The sequence below is a fragment of the Platichthys flesus genome, chromosome 13 (genome assembly GCF_949316205.1).
Source record: "Platichthys flesus chromosome 13, fPlaFle2.1, whole genome shotgun sequence".
In the NCBI taxonomy this organism is placed as follows: domain Eukaryota; kingdom Metazoa; phylum Chordata; class Actinopteri; order Pleuronectiformes; family Pleuronectidae; genus Platichthys; species Platichthys flesus.
The window spans coordinates 16,891,948-16,904,938 of record NC_084957.1 but is presented as its reverse complement, the minus strand read 5'-3'; the positions used below and the strand labels follow the sequence as shown (position 1 = coordinate 16,904,938).

Below are 12,991 nucleotides of genomic sequence, written 5' to 3'. Positions count from 1 at the left end.
ATGCAAAGTCAAGCCTTTTGAGGTGGGACATTTAAAAATGAGATAGTGAGTCATACATTTAATCATTATTTTGACTAGAAATGGGCTTCCATGCAGATGTGTGTTGCAACTGACCACATGGACAACAACTACATAATAATAAACTTTATTTCTAAAGCGCCCTCCAACACCTGAGGTACTTAACAAAATAAAATACAAGTGCATAGATAGCAGATCACAGAAAAGCCAGTTCATACTTTCCAATAAAGCAGAGCAGATAAAAGAACAACATTAAAACATAATACTCACAATAAATATTAATGGTCCTGATTCAAATCATTACATCATCCCTCACTGGGTGACAATATTACAATCCTTGAAGTTGCAACAGTTATTCACTCACATTCTGTACATCACTGCACTGAATGAAGCTGTCACCACCTTAGTTTTATTTGACACTGTTGGTTTCAGAGCGGAGGTTGTTGCCAATAAAATGGAAATGGCTCTTTGTGGAGATTTGAAGTTTACGGGTGTATTGGTATTTGGATTTCATGATCTTTTACACAACCACTGGTTTACTTTAGCTGTAAAAAGGCTTTACTGCACTACTGTTGCTCATTTGAGAAATATCACCACTGTAAAACTCAACCTCCAGGTCATGTCACTGTAACATGTTTGTGCTAAACTGTGGCCTTTTGCTGTGTGTTGCAGGCTGTATGTGAATCACAAAGCCAAGCTGCAGGGTGAGAGTGTCCTCAGTCCTCTACAGTGGTGCAGGCAGGTACTGGACCATCCGGGGCCTGAGGTATCACTGGCGAAGATGAACCTCTGTCCCAGACTGGAACAAGGTACAGTATGTTTGCCAGTGAGATTAACAGGCCTCATCCGCAGCCACATCAGCCACATCTGTCTCTCTGGCTACTGACATGTGACTATAAGCTTCAGCAGCAAAATGTTTCCACGTGCAGCAGGATTTCAGTCACAGTTTCCTGAGCCCAGGGAGCATTTCACTTCACACAGCTCAGTCGTGACACCAAATCGACCATTTAACTCCCTAACTTTATATTTATGTCTTTTAAAGTACATCAGCTAACTTTCCCACGGAGTGATTATTTCTGTTAGTGAAGCTGGATGGACATTTCATTTCATGACCCACAACCCTGATATTAAAAAAACTGATAACTTTGGAGGTAAAGGTGAGATGAGGAGGTATGGAGATGATTAGAAAGCACTAGTTTAACACTGCGACCCCAAAAGTAGTTTATCTATCCATCCATCCATCCCTCCGTCCATCAATCAAATCCCTTACATAGACTGTATCTAAGGATGCACAACATGTCTCCACTTCCTCCCACTATCCAGAAATTAAGCCAAAATATCTTGAGCCAAAGACGTAGTTTGGAGCTAGAGTCTGAGCAGTAGTGATCAGGGGATGAAGTGGCTGCTACAGAGTCTAATTATCTATTCTATTCGGTGGGCTGTGGGCATGCATCATGTGTGTGCTTTGATATTATTGATCCAAGCTGTGATTCAATTCTAAAATCTGTAGAATTACAATCTAATTTATTTGTTTGGGGTTTGTTCTTTAGTGTGTAATGTCCTCCTCTCTCACCAGAGCTGTATTCAGTGAAGGTTGGCTCTCCTTCCGGGGATCATGAATACATCCCTGTCACTGAGCTCCAGAAGCAGCTGTGGTTTGTGTAACTTGCTGTGAATGTGAGTCTGGTCCAGTAGCGTTCGAGGCTAATTGCATGGGGATTGCAAAATTCGCTGCTCTGCCGAGCGTGTTACGCTCTGCCTACCAATCAGGGATGAGAACCCAGTGTTTACACATTGATCAAGTTTATCTCAAGTCAGTCGTGTAATTTCAGATCAAATCTACTCACTGCTAATCAGCAAGACAATGAAAAAGCACAGTACCACTGTGTAATGCAAGTTAGTTTCTGTTGTGCCAGTTGCAGATCTGCGACACGGCAGGTCAGGAGCGTTTCAGGAAGGGCATATATATTTTATTTTTTTGAAACGTGTGCTCTCCGACTGAAACAGATAGCAGGACTGTTTGCTGCTTGCGGTGACCTCCTCGACGTGTGATCCGCGCACAGTGGTCATGCTTACGAGCTTGTGGCGGGGCCAGTGAACGCATCGCGGTCTGTATTCCTCACGGCGTCTCTCCGCGGCCATGGTAACACTTCCCCTGGCACTGGAGCTCCAGTTCACAGACACAACACGCCAGCGCTGTTCATGCAAGTACGAGCTCCACCTTCCCTTCAACAATGCGAGTTATAGCCTGGCCTGGTTGTTTTTCGTCTGTTTAACCTCCTGAGCGGATTAGCCACGTTTGTGTGCCGCTTTGCCGCGTCTCGGTGTGTGTCTGTGGCCTAGCAGCGGTGAGCTAGCAAAAGCTAACGTCTCTGAGGCGACTGCAGACAACAGGAGGAGCTGAATGGTGTTGGGACTGAAGGTGTATTATCTAACACACTGCTTTCAGCTAGCTTAGCCTTCGCGTAGCCTCCATGCTCCACACCGGGTGAAACAGGTTTCATTGCATCTGCAGTATAGAAAGTAAACAACATGTTTTGAAGAAAACAAATAAGAAAGAGTTAAATTGGCCAAATAGGAAAAACAAGAGCAAAAGTAAAAGCCTTAGGATTGAAACCTTACATTTAATTTAATTCAAAGCAAATTAATCAATTAAAACTAATGGATTTACTAAACTAAGAACTGCAGGTACAACGAGAGACAGCCAGCTCAAATCGTGGCAGCGGCAGCTCATAGTGGCACTTCCGGTTGCAATATAAACTGCCACTGATGTGTAAAAGCCAGGAAAGTATAAATAACAGTTTGCTTCAATAACAATACATTTCACTCTATCTTAACAGGAGGAGACAGCCTGTATCAATACAGCTGCTTATGGATTTATTGTCTGTTAACTGAACCATATAAATACTGAAGACATACACCTTTGTTAAAAATAAGTAGGTTAGTAGCGGTTTGTTGTGTACAGCTTCTTTTGTCATTTGTTTAGTATATTTTACACAGGAAGTTCATAGCTAATGCAACATTTTGAAGTTGAAGGACTAGCAATAAGGCTATTTTAAATGTATATTAATGTCATTTCCAGCCAACATCTATTATGGTTTCAGTCAAACTAATCTTGTTTTTTCCTCATCATTTAGCTATTATTCAGCATGAATCTGGCAGAGATATGTGACAACGCCAAGAAAGGCCGTGAGTATGCCCTGCTTGGAAACTATGACTCCTCCCTTGTGTACTACCAGGGCGTCATTCAACAGATCCACAAGCACTGTCAGACCTTCAGAGACCCTGCACTTAAAGTCCGATGGCAACAGGTATGTTCCCCAAATCCGTGATCACACCTTTTTACACAAGTTACTGAAGAGTCGTTGAAGGAGAAGCCACAGCCCTGGAGTTCAGCAGTACAAATATTTAGGATGCTGTGTTTTAATCCAACTGAGTACATTTATTCAAGTTTTGGACTCTTCAGGTACTTGCCCTGGATTTTTTCCTGCGTTCTGCCACATTACACATCTATTCCACTGCATTACAATGGCAAATGTCGCACTGTTTTTACTCCATTACATTGGTTTAATAACTTTAGTGTGATAACATTAAACCTAATCAACTGATAAATTATGATATAGTAGTGATTAAGGTACCCATGTGTATATAAAGTGGTTGAAATGAATATCACCATTACCAGCTGTAACATTATTTGATTAATAATTAATACAATATGATTTTGGTGAAAGGGGCAATTCTGCAATGAAAATACTGCTTCCATCAGAATGGATGTTTGACCATGGCATAAAAGGGTGTGTGTTATTTTATTCTGTCAGCTCTTGTATTTTGAGAATCTACTTCACTAGCTGTGAATTCAACAAGATGATCCTCTAGTGTCTGGCTCCTTTCTCTGGATGGTTTGGAGACAAGTAGACAAGAGTTGTTTTTAATCCTTTGCTTATTGTCTACAAGCAGTGATGCAGTGCTGATATTACACATTTTCCTCTGTTTGTGTTCAGGTCAGGCAGGAGCTCACTGAGGAGTACGAGCAGGTGAAAGGCATCATGGGAACGCTAGAGAGCTTAAAGTTAGAGAAGCCAAACGACATCTTTGCACCTCTTGCTCCTCAGTCCAACGACAGACCCGAGGATCCAGCAGTTTGGCCCCCTCCCATCCCTGCTGAACACAGGTGTGTGTGTTTGTGTGTGTAGAAACATCCTCCTGCAGAGCCGGAGAGCCCCCGCCATTTGTCCAACTAGGTCATATTTCAGTTGGAATATTATATACCATCAGGTCAATAGTCCAACCAGACTGGTTTGTAAAGTTTATTTCTAATGTCTGATTCTTTGTTTGTATTTTACAATTTGGCTAAATTAAAGGTAATGATGTCTGTTTTTTTACTTAACACTTTATATTCCCATAAATTTGAAACACTTTGCATATAATAACACAACCGAAAAAGCAGAAAAAACATTCTAGTAATCAGTTATTATTTAATTCCATTCAGCATAAAAGTACAAGGAACACAACTGCAGTGTCTCTGCAGTTTTTTTATTTTATTTCATAATATTTTTAGTGTGGTTTTTATTTGCCCGATTGGATCCAGGAGATTTATTGAGTTCCTGGCAGAACTGATTATAACTGATACCATCCAGAAAGTCTGTGGGATAAGATAACTTTATAAGGAAGCACTTTGAAGTGCACACAGATCTCATCTGTGCCATTTCATTCCGCACATTGTGACTCATCATGTTGGATTTAAATTTTAATTTCTGTTCATTAAAATGGACATATCAGGCTTTGCCATCACCGAAGCAGAGCTGGTTTACAGTTACTGCCTTCCCCTGTTGCAAATTATCCTAGGCAAGTCCTGCTTTTATCTTAGTATATCATTTTAATCCTGTGTCTGAGTAGGAATCCTGTAGCACTGAAGCGTCCCAGCAGTGCAGGGAAGCAGCAGAGAAAGGAGTCCCTCGGTCTGACTATAAAAGGGGGGGGGCCAGGAGGCCGCGGATTGAAACCAGACCGGCAGGGAGCGAAAGATGCACGTGGCACAAAGGCTAAAGACGAGAAGGTCAGACCGCAGTAAATTAATGGTGGTTGAGTGGATGGACACGGATTTAGAGGAATGAGAATATCATTTTTTCTTAACAGGCAAAGAAAGGGGCAGGAGATGCACCAGGGGATGCAGAGCTGAAGAAATTTGACGGCACAGGGTATGACAGTAACCTGGTGGACTCACTGGAGAAAGACATCGTGTCCCGTAACCCTAACGTTCACTGGTATGGTAGCTCACAGCTTCATTTAAACTCCTTTACACTGCAGAGGCTCGTTTCTTGAGCTTTGCTGAATGAATTATCTTGGTGAACCGCAGGGAGGATATTGCTGATCTGGAAGATGCAAAGAAGCTGCTGAGAGAAGCTGTGGTGTTACCCATGTGGATGCCTGACTTTTTCAAGGGCATTCGCCGCCCCTGGAAGGTACTCAAATACACACACGCACAAACACACACACACACACTCACGCTTTCTTTCTTACATACTTGATGACTAAAAAAATCACATAGATTTTACACATAGGCAAGCGTTTCATAATTTCAGAAAGTTCTGTGTTCAGACCTAACTTACAATTTTGAACCCTGGTAGCTGCTGACATTTGAACACCCAGCTGTAATGTGACTCCTGCAGCCTGTTTCAACAGCTGCACAGACATGCTGTGTAAAGTCAACACCCTAACACTAGTTTGAAAAGTAGTCGCAGACCATGCTGTTTCACCTGGATCATCATTCAGTTCAGAAGGGTAAACAGTGCACTGACGCTTTTATCCAAAGCATCTTACAATAAGTGCATTAAACCAGAAAGGTTATTTATGTTTCTGCTCTAGTTTATGTTTTCTTTACATTGGTGAGGATGGCTGTGTCACACCTACACCAACACCAACAATAGAAAACTTAAATCTTAGCATTTAAGTTTTAGACTCAACAAAGTTGTGCGCTGCTCAGCGTTATCATAAAGGGTTGTGTTTTCATCATAAATCTCATCTTTCAAATGGTTTCTATGACAACAGTTCATAAGAAATAACTCGCACCCCAACTATCTCCTAACTTAGGTGTCTGGTGCAACTCCCCCACACTATACTCAAACCAGACTGCATTCTTTTTTAACCTAGTATGACAGTCAGCTGTTATTTTTCATACAAACATGAACACAAACGGTTATCCTGTCATACGTTCACGTCTTTCGTCAGTGGGCCTCCTCAGCTGCCATACATGACTAAATGACCATTTTATCTTTTCTGTAACAGCCTGATTGTTTCTTTATCATGTGAGGTCTCCTCCCCTCAGGCCTTTTCATGTGTGGATCAACACTTTTACAGCAGCACAGTGCTCTCCACTTTTTCTGATACATGCAACATTTAACTTTTTACTCAGTATAAATAGATATTTTTTCAGCTATTGAATTTATACAACTACAGAAATACATTTTTAGTTTTTAATATTTAAATTCATGATTGTTTTCCGGGGACACAGGAAGACTGAAGGTATTAGTTTCATTATAACTGACATTTAGTATAGAACGCTGTGCTCCTGGTGAGATTCTGGTAAATCTCATCTTAATCCGTGTTTTGTGTTATAAATCTGTCCGCCCCATCCTGCTGGGAATATAAATCACAGTGTATGGATGCTGAGGAAGTAGGGATTACAAGTACATGAAAAAAGAAAACATAATCATCATAACAGATGCAGACATCAGAGCGGCAGTGACGTCTGACTGAAATCAACAAGAGAGATTTGCTTCAGAGACCCTGTTTAATTGAATTATGTGCAAATACATGAACATAACTGTAAATCAGTGCTGGTATGTGATCTCTCTTTCAAACTTTCATGAATCAGTGCTAAAAACACTGCTTGAATTGTACTTAATCTACCTGCTTTATTTATAACTCGCACCCAAACTATCTCCTAGCTTAGGTGTCTGGTGCAACTCCCCCACACTATACTCAAACCAGACTGCATTCTTTTTTAACCTAGTATGACAGTCAGCTGTTATTTTTCATACAAACATGAACACAAACGGTTATCCTGTCATACGTTCACGTCTTTCGTCAGTGGGCCTCCTCAGCTGCCATACATGACTAAATGACCATTTTATCTTTTCTGTAACAGCCTGATTGTTTCTTTATCATGTGAGGTCTCCTCCCCTCAGGCCTTTTCATGTGTGGATCAACACTTTTACAGCAGCACAGTGCTCTCCACTTTTTCTGGTACAAGCAACATTTAACTTTTTACTCAGTATAAATAGATATTTTTTCTGCTATTAAATTTATACAACTACAGAAATACATTTTTAGTTTTTAATATTTAAATTCATGATTGTTTTCCGGGGACACAGGAAGACTGAAGGTATTAGTTTCATTATAACTGACATTTAGTATAGAACGCTGTGCTCCTGGTGAGATTCTGGTAAATCTCATCTTAATCCGTGTTTTGTGTTATAAATCTGTCCGCCCCATCCTGCTGGGAATATAAATCACAGTGTATGGATGCTGAGGAAGTAGGGATTACAAGTACATGAAAAAAGAAAACATAATCATCATAACAGATGCAGACATCAGAGCGGCAGTGACGTCTGACTGAAATCAACAAGAGAGATTTGCTTCAGAGACCCTGTTTATTTGAATTATGTGCAAATACATGAACATAACTGTAAATCAGTGCTGGTATGTGATCTCTCTTTCAAACTTTCATGAATCAGTGCTAAAAACACTGCTTGAATTGTACTTAATCTACCTGCTTTGTTTGATTCTATGTTATCTCATCTCATATTTTTGTTATTTATTTTATATTTATTTTATTGTTAATTGTATTACTGTACTTTATTCTGTTTGTCTTTTTAATTGTTAATTGTTATCCACCTTGAATTACAACTTTGCAAGAAAGGGACTATGTTAATTAATCTTCGTAATCATTGCCATTTAAAAAACATATACGTATATCGGCAGATATATTAGTGTGTGATATTTACCCTTATATCGCTATTTGCCTTGTCGCCCAAATATCCATATAAGTCACACTGTAATTAGCAGTGACCCTTGTGGCTTTCTTTCTATTTAGTCACTGAAAATTACAACACAGAGTAACTGGGTTATGATCAGATCTGTTGATTTTCAGTCACATGGGAACAGATGAAGCCTTTTCTTGTTCATCAGCCTCGTGCATGTCAGTGCTTTTCTTACAGCAGCAGGAGATAGTTCAACATGTCTGTCAGTGTTATGTTAATATAAGACGTCGCAGTGACTGAAGCTGTGTTAGAAGTTGTTGTCTGTGTACCGTTGGTCTTGCTCAACAACAGTGTGTTTGTTTCAGGGTGTGTTAATGGTGGGCCCTCCAGGGACAGGGAAGACCATGTTGGCCAAGGCTGTAGCCACAGAATGTGGGACGACTTTCTTCAATGTGTCCTCCTCCACGCTAAGCTCCAAATACAGGGGCGAGTCTGAAAAGCTTGTTCGTCTGCTGTTTGAAATGGTAAGTTAATACCTGGGGATATGGGGTCAACCACACATCACAGGGTTGGTGGTTCAATCCCCAGCTCTGTCCACATGTCAAAGTGTCCTTGGGATAGATACTAAACACAAAAGTGTATATGTTTGGGAACTGTTGAATAAGACATGAGTCTTAAGAAACTTCAGATAAAAAGTTAAATTTTTGGGGGGATTTTAGTTATTTGAAAAGGGCAAACGTTTGTTTAATATTTTTTTTTCCGTAGGCCAGGTTTTATGCACCAACAACCATCTTCATTGATGAGATTGACTCAATCTGTGGCAGAAGAGGAACATCTGATGAACATGAAGCCAGCCGCAGGGTCAAATCAGAGCTTCTGATCCAGATGGATGGTAAGTGAAATAGAGAAGTGGAAAGGTGAAGCTAATGTATCTTGATTTAAAAAAATACTAACAAAACTGCTCAGCAAAGCCTGAAATTGTTCTTTCAAGACCTGTGCAACACAGATGCAGTGAAGACTGTCCTCCATTTTTTTTTAAATGAAATCTTTTTTTCACTGAATGAAGGTGTGGGGGGAGCATCAGAGAATGAAGACCCCTCTAAGATGGTTATGGTCCTCGCCGCCACCAACTTCCCCTGGGACATTGATGAGGCCTTAAGACGACGCCTGGAGAAGCGGATCTACATCTCCCTGCCCACAGGTGACTTCATCAGCCTCAGGCTGACAGCACAACAAACTAGAGCGAAGGTCACTGTAATAAAAGTAACAGAGGCTGTACCCAACAGTGAAGCTAAGATAAGAGTGATTGATATTGAGTCACACTGGGGAGAATTATCAAGAATTTATTTAATTCACTCAGTATTTATAGAGCATTTCTAGGACAATTATGTTCAGATGTGTCATCATTATATCTGACAATACTCTTATTGTATGCGTGTGTGTGTGTCTGTTCGTTTAGTTGTGGGTCGTGTCGAGCTTCTTAAAATCAACCTGAGGGAGGTAGAGGTGGCTGCTGACGTTGACCTGGACCTCATTGCTGAGAAGATTGAGGGCTACTCTGGAGCAGATATCACCAACGTCTGCAGGTGCGTGCGTGCGTGCGTGCGTGCGTGCGTGAATGTGTGTGTGTGTTATTGTATCTTATAGTTTGTTATACAATCTCTATCTCAGGCTTTCTCAAAGGTCATCCCTGCCCTCTGAATACCAATCAACCAGGTTTCATTGTCTATCCCCAATCAACTCAAACCCGACATAATAACCAGAGTAAAGGCTGCTATTCAGCAAAGACTAAACCCTGATTTCTATACATTTACAAAGAGTAATTACATTCAAAATAATTATTTAATCTCTTTCTTTTGCCTTTTTCTGTAGCGTGTGCATTTCTTAAAGCAGTTACACACACTTACACAAGCTCGTATACACATTCAGATAGATCAGTAGTGCATGTAGATAACCAGTGTTTGGCTTCATGATTACTATGTGACACATTCCATAGGATACATAGATTACAACAGTTAATAATATAAACTGTGAGTGATCATCAGACTACTGTCTATGTGCCCTGGTGTTGAAATTATTCATCCTTTCTCATGTAGCTATGCTGAGAATAGCAGGTATGTTAAGTTGCCAGAGTCCTGCTCATCTCAGTAATTGGCTTTTTTGTTTTGTTGACCTTGGATGTGTGTGTATCATCTACATACTACATGTAGCCTGCAGGACTTATTCACAGTGTAAACTCATCCCCTTTGACAGGAGAAAAACTCTTCAAACGTGGAATTCAAAACATAGGAAATTCAACGTGACATGTTTTATTCAGTGAAATTGTTCCCTGTGCGTATAGTAACAGTCGTCTGTCTGCTGCTCCCGTCTTTCCACGTATAACAGGGATGCATCCATGATGGCAATGCGGCGTCGCATCCAAGGCCTGAGCCCTGAGGAGATCAGAGCTTTGTCCAAAGACGAGCTGCAGATGCCCGTGACTATGGAAGACTTCACCCAAACGCTCAAGAAGATGTCCAAGTCCGTCTCCGCTACCGACCTGGAAAAATATGATGCCTGGATGGCTGAGTTTGGGTCAGTGTAGACACCGGTACCAGTGAGACCCAGAGGGACCAGCACCTTAAAAGGAGGACTCATAGTAATGATGAAGAGCACGGACTTAGGAGTACAGAGCCCAGGGAACTGTAGCAAGTGAACCAGGCGGCACATCAGGGATCAAGAAAACACAGAGGCTCAAGTTCACATCAGATGACTGGTGCCTTTGGTGATGTGAACTTTCAGTGGCTTCACGCTTCTCCTCACTTTTCCTTCTTGTCCGTGTAGTGGGCGTCAATCATCCAGCTGCTGACTGATTTAAGTGACCTGAGGAAGAATGAGGTGAACTTTTCTTACAATGTGAAATTTTAGTGTGTAACTAATACTAGACACAGGTAGACCAGGGAATGCACACTAGTTTCAATTAGATATCAGGCCTCATGCAAGAATTCAGATTCTCAGCCTAAACCTCTTACTTTTTACCTGCTATTTATTTGTGTGGTGAGTTTGTTGCAGATTCAAATAAAAATCCAAATCTCATGAGGGGACTGCTAGGCCTTGGCGGAGGTCTTTGCAGACGTGTTCACCATCTCTCTCTGGCTTGACAAATATATCACAAATGGTAACCTTCAGTTGGCATAAAATCTCAGAAGGTGTAAGTTTGTCCAGAATGAGCTACTGTAAAAAAAAACATGAAGGCCTCCAGCAAGAGGACCCACTCCTTATGTAATTATAAAGTATTAAGATTTAAAGGGTATATGGGGTAACGAAAACCATTTAGATGAAACATACTGGTGAAAACATCACTAGGATTATTTTATGTTCAATTTCTGCCCGTAGATCCCTTTCACCTAAATCTTACACACTGGACCTTTAAGAGAAAATTCTGCTCAACTCTGTCAGCTTCTTGTAATTCTTGCATGAGGCCCATTGTCTGTATGTTCGAGCACTTTCAATGTATCTCCTTGTGGAGCTCATGTATTTACTACTGACTGAACACACTTGAAGAACCACAAAGTCTGTTGTGAGGTGAGAGATTGTATTTGTGTTTTCAAGTTTGTTTTTTAATCTATTTTGTTTTATTTTAATTGAATCAAACAAATTGTAGTCAAACTAAAAAAGAGAACGACCACATGGATTGTGTATTAAATGGTGCAGACAATTAGTTCTCAGCTATATCTCTATCCCTGTATACCTAATCTCAGTGAGGTTTTGTTTTGTATTGACCTAGTGTAGGATGAGTTGAATAATAAGATGAATACATTGTGAACTAATGGTGAACTCAATCTATACTCAATGGTTGTTTTATTGTTCTCCCCTGTTCCAAACGTTTACAGCATTCTGCTTCAGGGCGCCAAAAGCTCCATTTGGTGTATAATTTGCATTGTCTTTTATTTTAATACCAAAAAATAAACTTTACTTTTAATCTTTTAGGATTCGTAAAACACCTTTTGGATTTCTGTATTTAATCAGTGTCTCTAATAATCATTGATTAGTTTCACAGTGTGACCAAATGTGAAGCTAAGAAACCAAAAAGGGTTTGTGCAGAAAAGATATCAACCCACAATAGCACACGTTGATTTAACTTTACGTATCCTGGTGTCTCCTGTCTACTAAAGACAAATGTCATAACCAACTTGGTCTCTCGTTTTTAAGGAAGAGGCATTTCTATAATCTTCTATTATCTATTAGCTTCCAGAAATAATGGAAACACCTGAAACACACTTGCAGATGATGTCCCACTTTCAGATAAACTCCCTGTGTGCATCCAAATTACTTAAAGGCTTTTTCACAAGTAGATCTTTCAAAGCATCCTCAGTGTATATGGAATAAAACCATTTGCTTACAGTCTTCTTTGCTGTTCTGCTATGTAATCCTGCATATTGACCCATCAACAGCAAGCGTCTAGATAAATATTTAATCACTTTAAAATTTTAAAGATGATATAACAGGGACATGTTGTGCATTATATAAACTAAGAACTGTTTCCACTGTACGCCTCAGCCACATCCATGGGTCTGCACCTGTGCCTGCGAGGAGGGGGGGACTTTGGCTCCACGATAAAGACTTATGGAGTAGTGGTGGACGCACCGGCAACTACAGCATGCACTAACAGAGCATGGCAGGGAAGCTTCTCCATACTCAGGACCGCAAAGGGGGAGAGAAGTGGAGGCTGGGGTGAGCCTGTCTTGACGGCTAGTGAGTATTTATAGAGGTTACAGGAGCTGTAATAGGCCACATATGCAGGAGCCATTATACTCCTGCCGCTGTGACACTTTCGTTCTGTTTGGTTGGATCAATGAAGCTGATCTTATCTTAAACAATCAATGAAACCCTCTTCAATTAAGAATTAGGCCTGTATCATTCAGCGGTAGATTGATATTCCTTAAATAGAAATTTAGTGCTGATTTGGTCTAATCCAAAGAAATCTTTGGTTACCAGAGAAACTCTGAAAG

The 12,991-nt window shown here is 40.5% G+C and overlaps 1 protein-coding gene across 1 annotated transcript; it reads left to right on the top strand.

Annotated features, from left to right (window-relative positions):
- The first annotated feature begins 2,121 nt into the window (after positions 1-2,121).
- Positions 2,122-12,383, top strand: katnal1 (katanin p60 subunit A-like 1). Its single transcript, XM_062403278.1, has 11 exons — positions 2,122-2,226; positions 3,156-3,329; positions 4,020-4,189; positions 4,915-5,074; positions 5,155-5,282; positions 5,375-5,480; positions 8,366-8,524; positions 8,766-8,892; positions 9,067-9,201; positions 9,460-9,586; positions 10,386-12,383. Exons 1-11 carry the CDS (start codon positions 2,221-2,223, stop codon positions 10,582-10,584), a joined length of 1,491 nt encoding a protein of 496 aa, XP_062259262.1. The 5' UTR covers positions 2,122-2,220; the 3' UTR covers positions 10,585-12,383.
- Positions 12,384-12,991: the final 608 nt, after the last annotated feature.

Excerpts from the sequence above, each read along its gene's own strand:
- katnal1 (XM_062403278.1), top strand. Across the intron at positions 3,330-4,019 it reads TTAAAGTCCGATGGCAACAG|GTCAGGCAGGAGCTCACTGA; the intron begins GTATGTTCCCCA and ends GTTTGTGTTCAG. Across the intron at positions 5,283-5,374 it reads CGTAACCCTAACGTTCACTG|GGAGGATATTGCTGATCTGG; the intron begins GTATGGTAGCTC and ends GGTGAACCGCAG.